The sequence below is a fragment of the Myodes glareolus genome, chromosome X (genome assembly GCF_982192425.1).
Source record: "Myodes glareolus chromosome X, mMyoGla1.1, whole genome shotgun sequence".
Classification (NCBI taxonomy): Eukaryota; Metazoa; Chordata; class Mammalia; order Rodentia; family Cricetidae; genus Myodes; species Myodes glareolus.
In genome coordinates, this window is record NC_142053.1 from 87843372 (window position 1) to 87867090 (window position 23719).

At 43.5% G+C, this 23719-nt stretch overlaps 1 protein-coding gene and 1 non-coding gene across 2 annotated transcripts in view; one reads left to right on the plus strand and one right to left on the minus strand.

The window, feature by feature from the left end:
- Positions 1-23719, minus strand: part of Msn (moesin) — a 70008-nt gene that overhangs the window by 13249 nt on the left and 33040 nt on the right. The window contains exons 2-4 of the mRNA XM_048417777.3: positions 10498-10581; positions 1922-2017; positions 389-663 (exon numbers count right to left, since the gene is read on the minus strand). Coding sequence (XP_048273734.1) covers positions 389-663; positions 1922-2017; positions 10498-10581 — 455 coding nt within the window. The remainder of the gene's footprint in view (positions 1-388; positions 664-1921; positions 2018-10497; positions 10582-23719) is intronic.
- Positions 1660-1788, plus strand: LOC125389532 (small Cajal body-specific RNA 3). The gene has a single exon (XR_007228480.1).

Below are 23719 nucleotides of genomic sequence, written 5' to 3' on the forward strand. Positions count from 1 at the left end.
CCTATTTCTCTCTCTCTCTCTCTCTCTCTCTCTCTCTCTCTCTCTCCTGTGAATTTCTAAAATAAATCTCATCAGTGCAAAAGAAATGGAAACAGGGGAGGACAAAACAAATCAACCCATCTTTGGTTCTATGTAAGCGCCTATCTCCAGGGTAATGAAGCTTTGAAATCAGAGAGACAAAGGGAAAAAACGCTTTTTGAAGACCGGAAATACAATAGGATATAAGACTATATGCAAATGTGTCTCTGAGTAGCATAGCAGTCTTTAGACAAAACCTAGTGAAAAGAAACCTATCTGGCACCCCATAGGGAGTGGGAATTAGCCAGTTTTTGGTTGTTACCCATGACCCACTTTAGCCAGGTCGAAGAAGACCAGGGTACCAACTCACCTCTGGGGCAGTAGCTTATCTCCAGCCAGGTAGCCAGACTTGTGCACTTCCTTATTGAAGTCACCGTACTTAGACTGGACGGCATAGGAGGCCAAGAGCACAGCAGTTTCAGGTGGGCAGTAGATGTCATCATTGAGAATGCCCTCCTTCACTTGCAGGAAGAACAGGCGCTGGGTGATGTCCTGGATCAGTTCCTCAGACACATCCTCTGGGTAGAACTTGGCCCGGAACTTGAAGAGCAGAGGACTTTCCTTCCGCACATCCTGTGCAGTCACCTGGGAGGAACACGGAGGTTATGGAGGCTCTCGAACAATAGACTCTGGTGATGGGAGCGAGTCTGTGATGGGAATGATGGGAGCACTGAGAGAGCTTAAGTTCAGGTAATCTCCCAAGACTGGAAGGCCACTCTCCTCATAATTTAGAACAAAACTAAACGAAACTAAAACTAAAACACAGAAGCACTGCATTACTTTTACTGGGGAATCTTATTCTCCTACGCTATAAACTACTGGAGAAGAGCAAAGCTGGGCGAAGCTGCAGAATTGGCTAGGTTAGACAGCCACCAGATGACCGTCCAAAGCCTGAAAAATCATTCCTAATTTGTCCAGCAAAAGTGGCTACTGTTGCAGCCACCGGCATGACTCAGAGGATAAAGACACTTGTTCCCAAGGCTATGACCTCATTTAGATCTTAAGGAACAACAAAATGGAAGAGAGGATTGACGTGTCTCCCATGACGTGCATGCACGCACACATAAACAGGCACAGACATAGTAAATACATGTAATTTTACAAAGCTCCATTCTTAAACAGAACAAGAGCTATGGAGCAGAAGTGAGACGCCCACCTCTAGATACAATCAGGAAAACGAGCCGGAGCACAGTATTGAGACCTCTAAGGTCAATGGCAATATCAGGGCATAGGGAGAAAAGTCTGCTAGGTGTCTGCAGATACTACATGGGGTGGTGTTTGGGCTCTTTCTTACAAATTACAGACTTTGAGAAAGGGATCTCAATACCTTAAACCACTGAAAGCTTAGGTCTGCAACAAGTCTAAAATAAAGAATCATCCCTTCCCTCGGTCAAGTCCTCTGCCTCTATTTTGTTCAAAGTAATCAGGGGAAGCATGGTGTTGGGCTACCTGTAATTCAAACACTCTAAAAAACGGAAGCAAGAAGATCAGATGTTCAAGGTCACCGTCTGCTATGTGTGGAGTTCGAGATCAGCCTATAACAAGAAGCCCTTTCTCTAAACACAAAAGGAGGGTGGGAGTTCTGGAAGCTGCAGAACCAGCCATGTAGACCTGAGAAAACACCTTCTGTCTACAGACGACACAATCCTACATAGACATGGACATCTCTGACTTAGCACAGCTAAGTCCGGTTGCTCCCCTCCAGATAACTTTTTAAACTAGAACTCTAAACACTGTTTCCTTCATTGTTTTGTTCAATATATTACTGAGTAAGGATCTCGGGTTTGCTAACTAGCATATGTTATTAGCTGGAAGAACTTCTGACAGATCAGTAAGTGATTACCTTCTTATTGAGTTTCAGCCAAGTCGAGAAAGCTTTTGTGTCCTGGTACTGAAGACCAAAGAACCAAACTTCCCTCAAGCCAATTGTTTTCACCACCTGGAAAAAACAAAACAGTCACTGGTTTAATAGCTATCCTGTGCCAGGAACTGAGGAACAGAAAAGTGGGAGGAACTTAATTTACCCTGAAAGGGTTCAAGGTACTGCTAGTCTGGAGAGCAGCTGTCAAGAACTAATGTCTATTGGCAATTGATGGCTTCTGGAGCCGTGGGATCTATTTTCTTCAGAGATGTGCCTTTAGTAAGTTTCCTGTACTCTAGTGAATGGCACTATATCTATGAATGTACTAGCAAGACTAACTAAACTCTATGGGTTAAAAAAAATAAGTACATAAAATTGGGGGGAAAGGATCTGAACTTAGCTGGAGGAAGGTAAATATGATCAAAATGCATTGCATACATGTATGCACTTGTTAAATAATTAAAAAATGTATTTTAAAAGGAATTAATGTCACATAAGGAGTGTAGTTTTTTTTAAAAAAACATGGAAGTAGAAAGGAAACTATTTTGGAAAGGGACAAGGGCCAATGGATGAGAGGAGGGTCATTGTAATTAAAATATAATACACGTGTATGAAAATGTCACAAATCCCTTATTTTTTACAATTAACATAAGCTTAATACATAATAAAAAAAGAAAAAGAAAGAATTGCTATCAGTTTCTTTCCCCACTAAGTACTACTGCAAACACCGGTCCACATCAGTAACCTTACATGCATTATCACCTTCAATTCTCAAAAGAGCCCTATGACAGAAGTAGGTGATGTGCATTTTACAGATAGTAATATTAAAAGCCCAGAAATAAAGTGATATGCCCAAGGTGCAGATAAGAAGTGACAAAGGCAAGATTTAAATTGTCATATTTCTAAATCAAGCCAATTCTCTACCACTGCCTGCTCCTACAATGCTATACAGCGGTCTGCTCCCAGAATGGATTAGAGACTGTAGACAAAGATTCTTGGGTTAAGTCCTGTACCATATCCTTCTGGGGGACTCTCATGTGTTCCTTGCTATTTCTGATTTTCTATTTATTCTAAAGGATATTACATTGGGAATTGTAATGCATGCCTGTAATCCCAGTCCTCAAGAGAAAGTGGAGGCAGAAGGATCAGAAGTTCAGTGTTGGCATCCTTGGTTACACAGAGTCTTAGCCCAGTTGGGGCTACATGAGATCCTGTGCCAAAAGTAGGGGTGTGGGCTGTGCTTAATCCCAGCACTCGGGAGGCAGAGGCAGACTGGTCCCTGGTTTCTGTGAATTCAAGCATAGCTTTGTCTACATGGCAAGTTCCAGGCCAGGCAGGGCTACATATTAAATGTCTCTTAAATTACCAAAGGAGGTACACTTAAAAAGACTCAGATGAACAGACAGAAAAGGTGCAGAGATGCAACTGGACGAGAGCAGGGTTCCTATGTCCCTTCAGCAACTTCTACCTGTCCAGCTACCTAGAAGCTCCCCAACTCAGGCTTTTCTCAGTTTTGTTAAAAAATTACATCATCATAATTGGCTGAATTGACAGTCATTAATGTCATCAATTCAAATTTCATAGCTGCCCTTTCTATTTAGAAAGTAGGAGTCATGCCGATATCTAAGACAAAGTCTCACTTGCAATATCCCAAGAAAGAAGACTTGAGAAGACAAATTGGGGAGCACAGTGTACAAGCACCCCATACCCCAAAGCTATGCTCTTCCTGGGTAATGAAATATTTGGGGCCAAACTTCGGTCTGTGAAGAAGCTGAAGGGCCCTGTTTTGCCCAGTGCCATTCAGACTGAACAGAGGGCAAGAAATGGAGGCCTGCAAGGACAAGACAGATGGAGTCTGTTCTTGGGCCCTGACTCTAGCATGCCATGTTGATGGTCTAGGTGCAGTCTCCACACCAGCACGCTCAGCACTAGAGAGAGCCACATCAGACAGTTCTCATCTTTTAGTCTGGATATAAATGGATGGAAATAAATCTTTAGGATGCAGTGAGCAGAAAATCTATGAGACTTAATTAGAGATTAAAAACAAGGACCCAGAGTCACCAATGTTCTTTCTAATAAGCAAATCAACACCTTCTCCCATCTCATACAATAATCACTCTGAGGAGAAATCATGTTCCTAATATGTCACACTTTTTCTTTATACTTTGATGTCACATATCAGGAAATACGAACAAAAATCTTCTGTCTTTAATGTGCAGCCCGTATATTTCGTTTGCTGGTCCCAACTTCCTCATTATCTAATTGGGAGGATAATTGTTAAATGATCTCACACCTAAGAATGGGTATGGGAAGATTTTTTTTAAAACCTCTTTCTCATCCTACATTTAATACAGGACCCAACCAATTGGGTCTGACTTTTCCCTGTAGTTTCAGAGTTATAACTGAAATGCAACTGGTGGGAAGAAGAGAAGTTCCATAAACATTCAGATCCTGGAGAGAAAAAAGACCCACTGAAGACAGTATAGACCACAGGGCTAACATGCCTAGATACTGGGGGAGTGGGACATAAGGGTAAGGAAAGAGGTAAAGAAACAGCTGGCCTTAACCTAAACCAAGAGGCCAGTTGTGGCAGCTCAGAAAACCTAGGACTGAAGGGGATTTTGATATGAACACTGCCTCTTCTTTTGTGAGCATAGGGAAATCAAAATGATATGAATTTTCCACTTCCTTAAGCTCTTGAGCTTGGAGAGATGAGCAGTCTCTCAACCTATGCTAAAGCTCCAACGTGAGGATATGGGAGGAAGGAAATACAGTCTGAAGTCAGAATTGATACTGAAAAAAACAAAGACAAAAGAAATGACTTGTGACTACAGGCTACAAGGAAATCTCCAATTAAGGTCCAGGGAGTGATGGAGGCCATTTGGTCAGGCAACTCCTGACCAAATTTCCAATTCCAAGAACAAGGAAATTGAGGCTAGAATTACTCATTTCCATTTCCTATAGTAGCCAAGACCTCTAGTTAAAGTGGGCCAGGGCTTAGGGTAGGAAAGGTCCTGCTTTTCAAGTTAGAGAAAAGTATCTAGCTCTTTGTTCTAGGAACAAACCTCTCTGGATCCAGTGAGTAGAGTCCTTATAATGCTGAGAAATGGCTCGTTTCCTTGAGGAAAAAAAATTTGCTCCCTTTGGTAGGAGACACCCTGCTCATATGACCTATGCTACTATTTCTCAAAATTGCCCTTAAGAAACCCTTAAACGCTAGGAGGTGGCACACACCTTTAATTCTAGCAGTTGGGAGGCACAGGCAGGTGGATATCTGTGAATTCGAGGCCAGCCTGGTCTACAGGGAGAGATCCAGGATAGGCTCCAAAGATATACAGAGAAACCCAGTCTCAAAAACCCAAAAACAAAACAAAACAAAACCCTTAAGCAGTTGACCATCGTAACCAAAGAGGCCAAGGGGTATGGTGGAATTGAGAGGTGCACTAAAAGCATCATGTATCAAGAGGAGTGGAAAGCTATCCCGATAAACACATTTTCGGAGAATAAGGAAAAAAAAGCCTAGATAGAGACTGTGAATTCTGTTCTGTACTCTGCACTCTTCCCCCAGATAGACTGTGGAGAGGAAGCAGGGCTAACACAGCGTAGGCTGGGAAAATGAAGTCCAGTGACGTGCCTCTCAAATTGCTGTCAAATGAAGTACATATCCCCACACATAACAGCAACTGCTCTTAGCTTTGGTCAGGGCAGTCATGAAGGCACAGCAGCTGTGACTACCCACATGAGACTTCCGGAAGATCTGAGCTAGGATCCTGTCACAGAAAGGGCTTTGGGATGCCACACCCATTCCTGAAGATCTACAGGCAGTTTGGTTGGTACCCATGCTTCTGTAAACGGCCCTAAGGAAACTTACTAGTTGGGGGCGGGGACAGACAGGAAAGTAGAAGAGGGACTAGCTGGGAGGAGGAAAGAGACCGGTAGCAGGACTAGTGGGAATAAGGGAGGGGTGAATATATCAAAACACATTAAGAATAGTTATTGTGCTGGGCATAGTGGTTCACACTTTTAAACCTTGCACTCAAGGGGGCCATAGGTAAATCTCTGAGTTTGAAGCTAGCCTGGTTTATAGAGCAAGTTCCAGGACAGCTAGGGCTACTACTACACAGAGAAACCCTGTCTCAAAAAATATCAACAAAAAAGAAAAGCAATTATTATGTGCAATTTATAGATGGTAATAAAAAAAAAACTACCAGGAAAGAACACTGAAGTCCAATAAAAGGAAGAGATTTGCCTGTAAGAAAATCGTTACTAATTTCTAGGCGTTTCGGGGTATAAGACAGAATCCTTTTCATCTCTCTTTTTACTTGCCAGAAATCAATTCAAGAGACAGTGCCACCTTCCTCGTGTATCTGTGTAAGAAACCAGCGGCATCATGAGCCATCTCAGAAGCCCAGAGCTGCATCAGAAGCAAGTCCAGAGCCGTAAGAAAAATACAGCATGAAAAATTATGTGCAAAACTGCATCAAAGCCCAGACATCTGAGGGGCACTAAGATTCTATTACAGGCTTGGCAGCAGCTGCATCGCCACCCATCTAAAAGCAAATCAATATTTAACTGGAAAAATCTGTAAGACGCTACCACAACCTCTGCTTCTTCTGCTGCACACAGCTTGTGCTCCAGTGAGCGTCTTCTTCACAGAACAGGTGACACTGAGCTGAGCATCTGATGAGGGCAGAGGCTAAACAAAGGGGGCTCACACAGGGCATAGTTGACAGAAGGCACTGGGAAACAGTAGAGTCTACCCAGGTTCAAGCTCGAGCTACATCACTCCTTAGAGCTACATGACCTTAAGCAGAACATTCCCCCTCACTAAGCCTCAATTCCTCATCTGTTGAATGGGGTTGCTACTCTTATTAGTGTCATAATAGATGTTAACCGTCCCCCCCCAAAAAAAAACCCAGAAAAAAAGTCCTAATGCAAAGTCAGCCAGTCATAAGTACCTTACTGAATCAGAAAGCTTTGTGATTTTATGGTTCCCGCAACTGAACTCCCAGGACATTCCACATACGTTTGGCTCTTTAAAAGATCAATTATTAGAATGGTTGAGATGCCAGGTAGGATTTCTATATACATATATATGTGCAATAGCAATTAGTGAAAAAGAGAGGCCACGAACCTGATGGAGAGTGGGCAGGGGTATACGGGAAGGTTTGTACAAGGGAGAGAAGGGAAGGGAGAAATGTTGTAATTATAGTATAATCTCAAAAGGCAAACACAGTCTTATTCATAGTGGTGGCCCTGCCACCTAGTGGCAGGTACGAAATTCAAGAAGAAGCCATTTGAAGAATCTGCCTTAAGAGATTAAAGCAAGCAAGTGCCGCATGCCCGAAGCAAAACGTGTTCTTTCTCTTTGCTGGCAGAGAGCACACTCACAAAAAAGAAACAGAAGTAAGTGGGAGCAGTTGTGGGCCCCATTCCCATTTCCCACCAGGCCCCGGGCCTCCTCAAGCTATGCTTTCCCACTGCTTTTATTTATCACCGGGTGCCAAGATATATGCTTCCTCTTTATTTTACTTCCTCTCTGCTCAGAAGCCTGCTGAGTTCCAGAATGGCCCTAGAGCGTTATTCAATTCCTTTCAAGCCCCAGCTCTGGCAGAAGAGCTCCCTTGAATGATGGGTCTCAAAGTCAGATAGAATGGATTTCTTCCCTAGGCTTTAGCAAGCTACAGAAAGGGAAGAGCTCACTTCCTCCCACCACCTGTGCACATAGACCTCTGTGGATTCTCATTCTCTATCTCCAGACAGATAGCTGCTTAGTATCTTGTCAAGTTCAGATACTTTATTTCAACAACTTTCCCCTACGATATCGCAGCTCTGATCCTTCTGACCTCACAGACAGTGGCTCTGTTCTTTTTACCTTGGTAGCCTCTCAGGGGACCTACGGATAGAAAACACATCTTCTCTGAGACATCTCCAAGTGCTAACACCCTCATTCACTCCACACAGTGCAGTGCAGTGGGAGAAAAGTAGGACTGTTCAGAACTGCATTTGAAACTTCATAGTCCAACATACTAAGGTATGTTCGCTGTGCTCTTAGGGACAGGAGCATTGTGATGATTAAGGAACCCAGTTATATGCAAAACCTCACGTTTATCACTTCCAACCCAATTCACCATTTTTTTAAAGAATATAATGCACTGTCACTAATAATAGTCAGCATGTTGTATAATAGTGTATAATAGAACTCAAGGTCCCTTTTTCATTTATCTGCTGAGACAGGATCTCCTGTTGCTCAGGCTGGCCTCATTTAAAGCTCATTATACTCTCGAGAACGGCCTTGAACTCCTGATCCTCCTGCCTGTGTCTTCTGGGAGTACAGGCTACCACACCCAACTTCAGAGTCACTCTAACCTGAGTGAAATTCAGCTCAGGCACCTACCAGGGATAATCTATGGTAGGCGCTCATAAATATGCTTCTCAAGACACTGCTCGTCTGGGTGATAAATCATCCAGGTTTTCTCTCATTCCTTTTCTCGATGATTATGAAAGATCAAAATCTCTTAAGGGCTCTGCATGGGAGGCAATAACCTTAAGAACGGCATGCTAGCCAGGAATGCTTGCATACGTCTGTAATTCCAGGAGTCAGAAGGCTAAGGCAGGAGATTGCTCTGAGTTCCAGGCAGCCTGGACTACATAACAAGTACCAGGTCAGCCAGAGTTATATACTAAGAGCCCCCCCACCGCCCAACAAAAAATTACCATTCCAATCTGCCCAGGGCTCACTGCCACAGTGGCCTCCCACGGAACTACATGCACAGAGCATAAGCAAATCAATACTAATAATAAATTACCAAGCAGAGGCTTTTTGAAATTAATAAAACTTTACCCATAGATTATTTTTTTGCCCCAGACTCTAAGCCATGTCTTCATCAGCCAGCCTCCTTCAATGCCAAAGGACAAACCCCGGTGGAAAGAGCAGGAAGGAGGATCATTTGGTTAGGGAGACAAGTAGAATCAGAACGATGGATGGAGTCTAAGAAGAGGTCAAAGTAAAATCCAGCACGACTGATACTCTCCCCTCAGCACCTGACTATCTAAAACAAAGGGCCCAGGAGTCTATGCGGTCTCCTCATGTCTGTCTCACGGACTACTAGAAGCCGATCCGGAAGTGATGTTCTGCCCACTGCCTTCTCCTCCTACCAACTCAAATGAGGCATTTCCTGTCTTTTTACAGAAAAGGGTTGTCTGAACTCTGAACAATGAAAATACAGAAGGGAGAGAAGAAGATGTGTCAAAAAAAGGGGCAGAGATAAATTTTTGAGAGACAACCAAATTTGAGGAAACCAAATTTGAGTACAGATATTTTTTACTGAGACCTGAAGAAAAGAAATGTTTACAGGAAGCAAGAAATTAGTGGCAAAGCCAGCTCTCGAGATCAGAATTTCTGACTTTGAAGCTAGTGTTCTTGCCAATTCATTAGTCTGTCCCTTTAAAAGCTTTCCAATATAGAACCCACATGAAAACCTTAATATAATCAAAATGCATTTAGTCATTGCAGACTAGTACTGTAATTACTTGTGAGCTATGGGAATGTCAAAACATTACTTATGTGCTTCAAAGTTCCTCAGACTAACTTGTATTTTCACAAATTAACCATCAGTGATTACCCTACACCGTTCAAAACAAAAACACAAAACAAACTGCAGGGAAAGAGTAAGTTCCAACTAAATCCAAAATTAGATCATCAAGCCCCTCTCCCAATTCCAGTTCATCAATGAGACAAAAAGTATCGTGGTATTAGAAGGGGACCCACCATTTACTACTCTGCCACGTGTTTGTACATAATGCTTTCCTCCAAGATATGTGGGCTTTCTCATTGTCTTGTCTATTTCTGATCTGGCATTTTGTGCAACCTTATATGTCTCAGTCATCAGGGTTTTTTTTGGATAATGGTAAAGATGTAAATAATATTACATTTTTATAAAAACAAAAGGCATATAAACATGAGTTTCCCCCTTTCTTTCATATTTGTGTATGTACATGGGCACACATGCCACAGTCTGCATATGGAAGCAAGAGGGGAACGTGCAGGCACGGAGAGACACACCTATCTATAATCCTCGCACTTGGGAAGCCGGGGAATAAGGATTGAGTTAGAAGTCAGCTTAGGCCAGGTAGTAACTTCAAGGACACCCTGGGCTTTTTCAAAGAGACTTGTCTATAGACAGACAGACAGACAGACAGATAGATAGAAAGAAATAGATAAATAAATAGATAACTAAGCACATCTTTCAAAGTTGAAAGAAAAATATATTCATCTTTTCAACAAATCTAGCATAGAATCACAGTCCTTGTCTCTTGTCTCCTTTGTTCGGGATCAAGGATAGGATTATTAGGGCAGTGAGATTGAGATTTCAGGTTGCCAAAATTAAACTTAGCCTCCTTTTTAATCAAATCTGGAGCCAGCCTTTGTTTTCACCTTCCTTGAAAGGGCAAGTAGAAAAGGAGACCTTTTCCAAAACACAGAAGGAATGGGTAGTCTGCAATGTGATGAGACCCTACCGGCACAAGAAGTGGGTAAGGAACAAGGCCTCCCTTACCTGGTCAAACAGCTGCTTGCCAGTGGTGTTCGGCTGAATGGCGAACTCCAGCTCTGCATCCATGGTGGTCACACGCACACTGATCTAGGATGGTATTAAAGAAAGCAAATTAGTTCTTTGGCTTTAAATGTCTTTGTTCAACTTTGAAGGAAAAAAATCCAAATGCCAAGAAGCTGAGTAAATAAGAAACTGGTGTGGAGAAAGGTAAAATATTGACATAAGGCATAACCTAACCATATTCTCAACCACATTACTGAAGATAAAAACACAGCCAGAGACACTGCTTCACCAAGAGGCAAACACGAATGTAGATCAGTATGCTATAAAGAGGAAGAAAATATTGTTTATATTTCTTTCAGAAAGTGTTCCCTACCTACACCAGCCAATTCCAGGTCACAGCATTCTCTTCCCTAGGTCTGGTCTACAGCCTGGCTTATCTATGGTACTAGGAGATAGTTGAAGAAACAAGGTAAAATTTAAAAAACAATACTGGGTTCTCTGCTATGGACTTTCCAAGCTACAATAGCAACCTTGCAAGCAAAAGGTGCCACTGATGTGGTGGTTCTCAACCTATATGGGTCACGACTCCTTTGGTGGGTTCAACAACACTTTTGCAGGTGTCAAAGACCATCAGGAAACACTAATATTTATGTTACAATACATAATAGGAGTAAAATTACAGTAATGAGGTAGCAATGAAAACAATTTTATATTTGGGGGTCACCACAACATGAGGAACAGTTGCAGCATTAAGAAGGTTGAGAACCACTACAACAGAGGCATGACTGTTATGGAAGTAACCAACCACTTTCTGGTTGAATCTGAGACCCACCCACAAAAGGAAAGTCATGCTCAATACTGTAAACCTACTCAAAAGCCCATGACTGGGGAGGTCATACACCTTAGTGAAGAACCTACTACTACTGATTTGCTTAATAAACATGTAGTCACAGTGGCCTCTAAATATGTGCTTGTATCTATAGACTAGCTTTACTCTGAACCTAAAAGAAGTTGCTTTTTGCAATGGCTTTCAGTTAACACAGACTCAGAGCTGGTCAAAGTGCTGAGACTAAGTGGTTTTTAAGTGCATAGCCCTGCATTTACCCACTCCAAATTAAAGCCAAGAGAACACCACAGAAGATGGTGTAGAAAGAACGGAAGTGCTGGAGGCTGGAGACGAGTGTTATAAACGTCTTTTAGATAGCCATGGTAGCTGCAACTATGAACTCACAGCAATACTGAATACATTCCACAAGACCTGCACAATACTGGGCACATCAACATGGATAGGGCAGAAGCTAACGCGACTCCACCCCTCCCTAAGGAGCTCTAGGCGATTAGTTGTTGCAGGGGGAGGAGTCATTCTGGTGCAGCCACTGGCAAGTTGTACTTGCTCAAGTAAATAACCTCCAACATGTGCTCATGCAAGAAACCCTAATTAAATGCAGTAGAGCACAAAAATAAACTATTGAAGGTAAAGAGGATAAGAAAGGACAACATGAAGAGTGTGTGTGTGTGTGTGTGTGTGTGTGTGTGTGTGTGTGTGTGTGTGTACATGAAATTGTGGCAAACTAAAAACAAATTTAGAACTGGTTTCCAAGGCTAGCAGCACAATGGTCTCAATTTACCAACATGAATAGTTCTTATCTTTTTCTTGGGCCTTAATTTCCCTCATTTGCACAAGGGCAGACAGACATCAAAGCAATGACTAGGGATCATTGTAACAGGAAGTGTGTTGTTCTATATACTGCCTTGTTCTGCTAATAGTTCCTGTACTTGTGTCTCACTGTTCTCTCCAGACACAGGAGAGGACGGGGGCATCAGCAGAGGTGAGTGTGGACAGTACAAACTTGCTACCTCAAAGAGAGGGAGCCAGGCACTGACCAAACCATCAGGCGGGAGGGAAGAGGGAGGGGTGGAATGATGTAAGAATATTTTAACCCAAAAAATTTTAAATGAAAAAAAAATTAACATACTCTTATATATTATATCACAGATGCATATACATAATGCTAGTAAGTGGAAGTCTGAATACAGGTCTGTGTCCAGACTTCATAAAATGTCATGCTTTTAGGCTATTAAAGATGTTGCTTGCTACCAAGCCTGATGATCTCAACTGAAGCCTTCAGACACACATGGAGGAAGAGAACCAACTCTGCAGGTTGTCCTCTGACCTCTACGTGCTCCCATGTTACACACACACACGTAATAAAATTATAAGCAATATTTCCTATACTATACAAGTTCAGCTTCATAAGATGTGTATACATAGATAAGTGGAATAATGTCCTGGTGCTTTGCTTCTAAATGCGGAAGTTATGGGTGTTTTCTCCTTTGTTTAAATTATTTAAAAAAATTACATTATTGAGGGGAAGCCAAAATATGGAATTGCCAAAGATGTGAATCCCCATGGAATAGGTATGATATTAAACCTTATTAAGTCTTTGTAAGTTTGGGCGTTTTCCAAGCACAAAAGTCGGGAGCACCAATTTGGAAGCAGACACCATTTTGCCAGCTAAAGAATTCTGATAAATACAAGACCCAAGGAATACCTTTGTAAATAAATCTCACCAGAGATTCGGGGAGGAAATCTATTTCAGGACTGACAATGAAACAGGAAAGGCCCTGAAGGTAGGAACAAGTAAATCAAGCGTCTTGTGAGAGTAAGGCGAGGTTAGCCACCTTACTGGTGTTACCCTAAGCTTCCTATAGTAATGAGTCCTCACACAATATAGAGAAAAAGGTCCAGTGGGCTAGAATTTGTGGGGAAAGGGATTCCCATGCTAAATACGGCCTCAAGTCATCTTGTGCTGGATGAAAAGTAACAGCAAACCATCCAATGGGGATGAGGAAATGGATCAGCGAGTAGAATTCTTGTGCAATTATGAGGACCTGAGTTCAATCCTCAGCACCCACATAAAAGCTGGTATCAGTGGTGCATGTCTCCAGTCCCAGCACTACAAGGGGTGGGGGAAGGCAGATTCCTAGAGCTCGGTGGCTCATCAGCCTAGTCAATCAATAAGTTCCAGTTTCAGCAGGAGAGCCCTTTTCATACAAATAAAATACAATGGCGATAGAGGAAGTCACCTCACATTTACCTCTGTCCTCTACTCATGTACATACTCAAGCATGTAAGTACACCTAACACACACACACACACACACACACACACACACACACACACACTAAAACATGCCAAGCAAACAACAACAACAAAAAAAAACAGTGACTAAGAATAGACAGAGAGAGTGGAATGGGGATAGTGGCCTTTATAATATATGCTTCATTTTACATTCCAGCCACAGTTCTCCCTCCCGCCCCTCCTCCCATGCCCCATCACCTCTCCCCATCCCTCCTCCCGTTCACTCCTCAGAAAGGGTAAGGCCTCCCATGGGGAGTCAACAAACCCTGGCAGTTGAGTTGAGGCAGGACCAATGAGGTAACAAAGAAGACACTAAGAGGGACAAAAGGATCGCCCTGGGAAAGGGGAATTAGAGGAGATCTCCTGGGTAAACTGGGGTGGGGGGGATGGTAAAAGGGGGGGATGGGAACGTGAGAAAACTGGATGGGCCTGCTGAGGGAGGGATGGAGTAGGAGAGCAGTGCAAGAGAGATCTTGATAGAGGGAGCCATTATGGGATTAGGGAGAAACCAGGTGCTAGGGAAATTTTCAGGAATCCACAAGAATGACTCAGGCTAAGACTCCTAGCAATAGTGGAGAGGGTGCCTGAACTGGCCTGCCCTGAAATCAGATTGGTGACTCCCCTAATTGTCATCCTAGAGCCTTCTTCCAGTAACTGATGGAAGCAGATGCCGAGATCCACAGCCAAACACTAGGCCAAACTCTGGAAATCCAGTTGAAGAGAAGAGGAGGGAATATATGAGCAAGGGATAGTGGCGTTTCTTATACATTGGTTTATTCTCATCTCAATATTTATTTGTAATTTAGAATTACATCTTGTGTGGTTCTATGGTGTAATGGTGAGCACTCTAGAATTCCATCTCTGTAATTATAAGTAGGCACAAGAAAATGCTGGCTACATAAATAGCCATCAAATAAGAGGCTATAAAAGAGAAGGATATAGGGGTAAGGATGCAGTTCAGTGGTAGAGCCGTTATCCAGCATGCACAAGGCTTCATGAATGGTACAGCGGTGGAGGCACAGGCAGCCTGAACACAGTACACATAGAGAGAAAAGAGGACATTTCTTGACCCTTTTATGTCAGATACCATTCTTGCTAATCTAGCAAAGCCAATGGAACACTTCTCAGAATACTTTTGAAGGCATAAAATAAATACAAGGAGACAATTTTAAATATTTTAATTTTTTGACAGATCCATACATTTCTCATCCCTTCCCTCTTCCATTGGCACTCTTCTTCTCAAAAAGTCCCTCGCCTTGTCTCTATTGCTTCTTTTTCTGTTTGGTCCACTGAGTTTAATTGGATTTCCTTGCCCAAGCATGGATGGGAAGTTTGTGAATACAGCAAGGACAGCTCATCTGTGGCCATATCATTTAAAGGAGTGGCACCACTCCTCCAATCAGCATACCTTGTCAGTAGTCCCAGGGGAGATGTGACAAGTCTTCTGGCTACAACACAGCTATTGCACTACTGTAAATTTAAATTTAGTCTAAATGATATTTTGGGAGAGCTGGAATAACTAAATGTCTAAAGACTCTCACTAATGACAGTATCACAGGTATCGCTAATACTAAAATTTTTGGCTTATATTTATAACTGAAAGGATAGCTCTTAAGTTAGAGCTTAGTGAAAACAAATGCTGGCTTAGTGTCTGTAAAGGACTGCTTACAGGACCCCCATGGACACCAAACTCCACAAATGTTCAAGTGTCAAAACCTTTGCATATAACCTACATACATCCTCTTGGGTTCTCTCAATCATCTCTAAATAGTTTATAATACCAAATATAAAGGCTGGGAATATAGCTCAGTGGTACCACCACAGCTTAGCACACAGAGGCCCCGCGTTCAGGTTCTCACAACATAAGCAAATGCTGTACTACAATGCTGATGCTATGTAAATGAGCACTATTCTTTGCTGTTCCAGGAATAATCATACAAAGTCTGCACATGGTCAGTACACACACAATTTTTCCCCAAATATTTTCAACCCACAGTTGGTTGAGGGCCAACTGTGTCCACATTCATAGGTCTTTCCTGTTTCAAATGCTATTCATGGATAGAAGGATTTCTGGTTAAATAACTTCCTAGAAATTTATTTCAATTCACCTAATACAGAAGCAGCACAGTGTTTAAAGAATTATGGGTGTAGGAGAACTGTAGAACTATTCTCTGACCTTGAGGCAATTACTGAATTACCAAAGAATTGCAATGGTACTACACAGGGAAGTCCCTGAAAAGCAGAACAGAAAAATCTTTTGTGCAAATTAAGAGTGGTTTTTCCATAGATCTCCAAGGACAGGATTAATTTTGGGAACAAGACTCAAAATAGAAAAACTAAACAAAAAAAAAAGTGAAGAAAGGGGATTCAAGTAAAATAAACGGAGCCTAAAAGTGATGCGGATGGTAAGAGCACTGGGGAAGGGTGGTTTCTTCTTTGATAATCTGAGATGCAACATACACAAGACAAGCTCCAGCCCAGCCCCATGTCACATAAGGCCCTCTGGGCATAGGAACCTACCGTCCTCCTTTTGGAATTGGCCCTTCTATTTCATTGAGGCGGCGCCTTGCCTGGGAAGGTTGAAAAAAAGGTGGCCAGTGGGTAAAGGTGGCCAGCACCAAGCCTAACAGCCTGAGTTCAAGCCATGCATTTGTATGTTGGGAGGAAAGCACCCACTAGCAGAAGATGTCCCCTGACCTCTGCACACTATGGTCATGCACACAGAAATACACACAGAAATTTTCTGAAAACCCTGAAATTGAAGCTTCCAAATCCAGCAAAAATTTCCCTGGCAGGGAATAAAGGAGCTGATCTGGGTAAAGTAGCAATTTAAAGCATAATTCGCAGTAGAGAGAAATGTTTACACAGCTAAATCCTTGCCTAAGCCAGGCCTGAGTATGCAGACATAGGCTGAGGTGGAAGACTGCATCTATGGAGAACAGAAGGGTTTAAGGATCAAGACAAAAAAATCAAAACAAAAACAAAAACCATGGGTACGAATTTCAAGAGTGTGTCATCCTCTCACATCCACTGGCCCTCCCACCTCTATCCCAAGAACAATAAATCCATTGAAGCTTGCTGAACAATCGAACATAGATACTTCCCACAGGAAGCCTCTGTGCAAATGAACTCATCTTGGTGGTTTCCCATCCAAAGCCTTCAACCAGGATCACTCCTACACCCCAAGTTTGTTAGCCTGAAACAGAATCAGGTCAGACGCTGACTCTGTCTGGGCAGCAGTAGCTGGGGGTGCTACTGGGTGTGTCCAGTAGCTTCAAATAAAAGACCCTCCCTTTCCCTAGAGCCAGGATCACCCATGGAAGCAGCACTCCTCCATGGCAAAGCGGTCTGGCCGTAATCTGCCCCCACCTGTTGGGCGTTCCTAACTATATAAAATAGATGTTCCCTCCCGGGGAATGGGGGGAAAAGGGGAGAGAAATAATCATATGTTAACTCGCTGGAAAGATGAGTGTAAATATTGTCAGTTCGTAAGTGAAAAAAAAAACTGAAGTATATAGGGGCAGGTGACAGACACATATTGGATACCAACCCTGTGCCAGCTCCACCACCCACAGGCTCAGTTCACATCACTGAAGCCAAATTTCCTCTGCTAGCAGTTGGTGGAGGCGGGTCTTCTGGACATTCCTGGAGCTCCTTCCATAACTCCACCCACCTCTCTAGTCATGGCAATTTCACCCGCTCTCTTCAGACACCGCCTTGGTAACTATTTTGCCAAAGCCCACACACTGCAGCATAGGAAGCCTGGGTAGATCTGGGGAAGACTGCTTGGGTAGGGTTCCCTTGTCTCTCTGGGACAGCTCAACAGCCTCACCGTCTACCTGCCCTCTCCGAATTCGGAGGGAGTGGCCTTTCTTTCTGGGTTTTCAAGGGGGCTGATAATGTAAGGAAGGCAATTATGATGGGAGGAGAGGAGCCAGAGGAAGTACAAGCCTTACTAGGGCAACCCCAGAACTCCAATCTCTCCCTCAGTCACAAGTGTGACCAGATTCACCTTCCCCCAGCATTTCCAGCAGCGGGGCCTGGTCTATCGTGACCTCAGGATTCCAGAACAGGCTCAAGTCCCTCTTTTCTCTAGGAAGAAAACAAGAGTTGTCTTGACTCTGTAGCCCAGAAGCTGGAAACTCCTTCACCATGCCCTTCCTCTAAACACAAACACAAACACACACACACACACACACACACACACACACACACACACACACATTCACTATGCAACAACTTTTTCTGCTTTCTCCCTAGTGATTTGAAAATGGTACCTGGTACGTTACCCTTTCCCTCTCTTTTGACCTATTCCCAGACCTTTCCAGACCTGCCTGGGCTTAACCTTCCCTATGTCTGTGTCTGCTGCCCATAGTTGTTATAAAAGAGAACCACGCCAATCCTGACTGACCCACACCCATACCTTCATGACTCAACATTAGTTCTCCAAGCACTCGAGCTGCTCCAAAAAGGCAGAGGAGACAAGAGTCTCTTTCATTTGTTTTGGCTCAGCCCTGCCCTCTGAAAAATTCCAAGAAGCATTTCAACTGACAGACAAGAGCACACTAGAGACTGGAGGGTTACTCTTTCGGTTACCATGTTTGGAGCACTAACCCTTCTCAGCAGCGAGAATACAACCAACCACCTTATCAGTGTGGGGGAAGAGCTCGGCACAAAGGCTTAAGATGACAAAAATCAGAAACGATGACGTCATCTTCCTCAATGCAGCCTCGATTTTATAGACTTTTGCTCAGCTCTAGACACAAATCCTGTCCCCTGCTACTCCTCTCATGTGAAAGTCAGGAAAGAAACCACACGTGTGTGTGTGTGTGTGTGTGTGTGTGTGTGTGTGTGTGTGCGCACGCGCGCCCGCGCACAACTAATTATGGTGTCACTAATTAAAAGCAGCTCATCAGTCAAGACATGCCCTAGAAACAAACAATGGCCAACTCCAGCTCCTATCTTCCTCCAGGAACACGGGGTGGCCCACAGTGCCCTCAGCATGGCCATTCCCCAGAAAGTCTCCTGCTTTCTCCCTTCAGAGCTTCTCCCCTTTAGCCTGCAAAACGATGAACAGTGTGGAATGATAAACTCTAAAACCTGAAAGGTCCCTCGGTGATCATTTGGCTCAAATCCAACAGTTCAATATGGATACTGAGGTACGGGAAAGAGAGGCACTGGCCCAGTGTCATACAGCTACCACCGTGCAGTGTGAGAACAGAGATTAAAATCTGCCTGTTTAGGCTAGCAGTGCGGCACAGCACTAGAGGCTTGCCAAGGATTAATGAAGACCAGCGTTCCCTCTCCAGCACCAGAAATAATAAGATTTAATTTTAAAAGGATGGCTCTTGTTCCCACAGCACATTTAGTAAGCCCTCATGCCATCCTGGATCTCCCAAGCAGTAGCCCCTCCATACATGTCCCTTTGAAGCTAGAGATACTATGTGGAGGAGGCAGCCTCAGTAGGTTTCCACTAAGAACCCAAAGCTGGTACTATTTGGAAGTTGGGTTTTCAACAGGGGGCAGATCTAACTTCCATGCTGAAATATGCACTATCATGAATTCTAGGGAGACAAAATCTTCCCTAATACTATGGAGGCAAAAACATAAAGAACTGGGGATAAAAGAAATGGGGTCATACCTAGGTAGCAAAGAATAACAGAGTCCTTCAAGCCCCATACAACTCTGAAAGTGCCAAAATGAAAAGGAAGCAAGCCCATCATTAATAACACAAGCATCCAAATGTGAGAAACTGTTATTTGGAACCACACCCAGCTGGGCTTCACTCTCTCCAGTCAGCTTCCTACTTGACCCAGGCTCCTGCCAGCAAGTTTTGCAGGAAGTTATTTGTAGACTGGAGACAGACCATTTTTGGCTGCCTGAAGATGCCGGCTTTGCCCAGGGCACCAGAAGAGGGCTCTATTCCCTCTTCTTAGGGGCACAGCATCTCAACCTTCAATATCATGTCTCAGAAAAACAATGCAGTTGAACCAAGCTTAGGTTCCTTCAACTGCTCAGCAGAATCCTGCCAAGCCCTGTGTCTCTAGGTGTTACAGTTCTGGCTAAAGCCAGGATCAGTAAACTATTGAAGGGCCAGGAGGAAGCTTATCAACCTAGTCAAAAAGTACTGTTTTCTACCCAACCTGATGGGAGCGGGGCAGATGGGGAGAGTCATGAAAGAGATGTCTCAACAGGGGGTTAGGGAGAAACCTGGTGCCAGGGAAACTCCCAGGAATTCACAAGGATGACTCCAGCTAAGACTTTTAGCAATAGTGGAGAGGGTGCCTGAACTGGCCTGCTCCGTAATCAGATTGGTGACTACTCTAATTGTCATCATAGAACCTTCATCCAGTAACTGATGGAAGCAGATGCCCAGATCCACAGCCAAGTACTGGGCCAAACTCCGAGTTCAGCTGAAGTGAGAGAGGAGGGAGTCTACGAGCCAGGGGGCATCAAGGGCATGACAAGGGTGGAGACCCACAGAGACAGCTGACCTGAGCTCGTGGGAGCACAGACTCTAGACCAACAGCCAGGGAGTCTACATGGGACTGGCGTAGGCCTTCTGCATGTGTGTGACAGTTGTGTAGCTTGGTCTGTTTGTGGGGCTCCTAGCAGTGGGTTCAGGACCTGCCCCAGGCACTTGAGCTGGCTTTTGAGAACCTCTTCTCCATGCTGGGTTTCCTCATCCAGCTTTAATGCAGGGGGAGGAGTTTGGTCCTGCCTCAACTTGATATGCCATGGGAGGCCTGCCCCTTTCTAACTGGGGACAGAGAAGGAGTGAACGAGGAGGGGGTAAATGGAAGGATGGAGGGGGACAGGAAGAAAAGAGGGGAGGAAAACTCTGGTAGGTATGTAAAACAAATGAAAAAAATTTAATTAATAAGAAAGTACTGTTTTCAAGCCCAGGGCTAGGGTAAGGTTGACTTCCTAGCCACTTCGGTGGGGAGAAGACTTCCAAATCTGGTGAAAGGGAACCCACCAACACTGAAAGTGCTTGCTCCAAGGAATAATGGCCCCAGGTCTATCAAGAGCAAAAGAGAAGAGAGTGGGAAGAGGTTTGGGGTCTCTTTCACCTTTTCTAACACTCACTTCCAGAGTTGGGGTGCAGCTCACTAGTAGAGTGGTTGCCTAGTATGCAAGACCCAGAGCTCTATCCCCAGCTTTGCCAAAATAACAAAAAAAATTATTTTCTGTAAAGTGGTTTTACTAATTTCAACCTCACTACAGGGCTATTGAAAGACTAAACTTAAATAATAGATAAGAAAGTACTTAGTCTAGCATAAATAGATTAGGATGCTTATTTACCGCTCCCCCTTCCCTATCCTCTCTGTAGGGATGAGTTAAAGCAAAAGTCTGTTTGACTATCAAAGGCTTCAAAAGAACCCTTCCAGGACTCTTTGAGCGCAAATTCTACTATGTAATGAAATTTCTAAGTCACTTGGATAATGCAAAGCCATATACAACAGTGAGACACATTTATCCCTGCATGTATTTCTTCGTTTATTTATTAATCTATTTGGATCTCCTGTGGCTTAAGCAGGCCTCTAACTTGGTATGTAGTCAAAGCTGACCTTTAACTCCTAATTTTCCTGCCCTTCACAACTCTGCGGCTGGGATTACAGGCATGCATCACACAGCCTGGCCCAGGATTTTTTTTAATGTTCTCTCTCTCAGGAGAGATGGGAAATTCCCCCAAGAAACAGAGTCATAAAGGATTAGTGAATACAGCAGAGCATTTACCCTCTTCAAATGCTGCCTTGCCTTCCTTGCTTGTTCTGCATTCTGCCTGAGTTTTTTTTTTAATCCTGTATTGTCTTATATTACTAACCCTTACCACTCAATACAACTTAACAAGACGTCATAAATATCTCAGCTGGTATCCCAACCACCATAAAGTAGGCTTAAAAATGACTCAATAGAATCACCTGAGGGAAATTTTTGGAAGAGTCCCTTCCTCATTCTGGCTTCTTGGGTCAGAAATTTGGCCAGTCATCTTGAGTTCTTGGGCTGACCATCCAGAATTAAAAGCCACCAAGGCCTGCCCAATTTACAAGCCTCATGATGACAAATTGGCTAGAAAACAATCTGGTTGAAGGGAAACACAGACAATTAAAGTTAACCAGGAGACATCTAGGCTGGTGGCTTAGTAAAAGACTGAACATAACTAACACCCAAAAAGACCAAGGATGGCAGTGTCTTTCCATAGTCACGTATCCCTCTACATCCTAGTATCCTTGTTTGTAAAGTATGAATGATTGTCATGCCTGTTCCTTCCTATCATCAACGACCCCAACCTAAAGCCACAAACTAAAGTACTATCTCAATAGCAGGAAGAACATAGATTTATATTCTCAAATCATCAATACAAGATCTAGCTCCACTAGCAAAGAGCCAAGGGATCTTTAATCTCTCCACCTGGAAAATGAGCAAAATGATGCCCATGTAGCAAACGTGTTGTTTAGTGTTAATGAGATGGTGCCCTTAACTGCTTGTCAACATCATTTTTGCCATTATTCAAAAACCTAGATGCCTAGAACCCCAAGCCAGGATTGCTGCAGCAGACTCTTGAGAGGGGTGTCTTGGGAATCTATATTTCAAAAAGTGCCAAGAGATACTTACTACCTGAGTTTAAAGAAACACACTCTGGTGCAGATGCTGGTGAGATCAGAGCACAGTACGAGCAGTCTCTAGGCGCAAAATGTTTCTTGGCTCAGAAATCCTCATTCAGAGACTGTGAAGTTAGGACCTAACAGATCGGGTGCTACAGGCAGGGGAGAATGGAGACTTTGAAATTCTGATCAGAAAATTGTGTCAAATCTCTGAGCTACGGTCCAGAGTCTTCAACCTTCCTTCCTTCCATCTAGTTAAGAACCAGACAGTGGGAGGTACAGATACTTCAGTAGCCAAAACATATTGATCAAAATGCTCTAATTAAGGCCTCTGTCAGAGTCTTCCTGCGTTCTCTGCCTTGTAAACATTCCACACATAATCATTCCCAGGGGAATTTTCAGGCAATGAGCAGACCTTCAACACCAAACCCCCCTTCTTGGATGCTCTGAGAGCTAGGGGATGAAGAACAAACATCAAAGGCAAGGCAGTAATGCAACTTTTCATGGAAGGGAGAAACAGAGGTTCAGTGAGGTAAAAAGCAATTTGTTTAGTTAGGCTTCACGGAGACAACTATAATCCCAGCATCATGCTGGAACAGACTGTCATGAGTTCGAGACCACCTTGGGCTACATAATCAGCACGTTTCTCAGAAGAAAAAAGCATCTAGTGCAAATTCAGAGATAAACTTAGAGCCTGAGTTTCTACAGCTACTCACTGTTATTTGCCATTCTCAGCTCTCTTAGTTAAGATTACAAAGATGCTTCAGTCAAAAGCTTGCCTCTTATCATTTACTTTAAGAAATCAAGTGGTCTCTAGCCATAAGCTGTCACTTAGTGTAATCAGTCTTTTTCTGTCCTGCACAGCTCCCAAATCACGACACCGAGACATTATCAACTTTTATTATTAATATTTAAATTCACCCATTTCTACTAATCTATGTGCTACCACACGCCTCATGGCTTGTTACCTTTTTGTCCTGCATGTCTGTTCCTTTTGCATCTCAGGCTGGCAGGACAGAAAATGACCAATTACATACAGTGCACAACATGGGGCTTGAACCCATGACCCTGAGAATAAGAGTCTCATGCTCTACCTCCTGAGCTAGCCAGGCAGCTGCAGGCCAGGACAGAAGAAACAGAGGAACCTCCAATTACAACTTAGGGTGCCACAGTCCACCAGGAAATTTGGCCGGTTTGAACCCCACTGGACTAACATCTTGGGAAGATGAAGAGTTAGTTCCAAGTCTGGTCTCCTAGAACTCTACTGATCCTGCTTCTGCCACCAATTCCTTATAGTACTCTCTGGATCCTCCATCTCCCTGCCTGAAATAAGGGGGACAGCCTAGTTGGCTTCCAAAGGTGCTTTCAGAGGGTCCATCTATCCTCACTGAAAAGAGGAACCAGTGAGCAAATCCCCACTTCAATATGACCGGCAGATTCCCTCAGCCTCTGGTCATTCCAAGCTGACCTC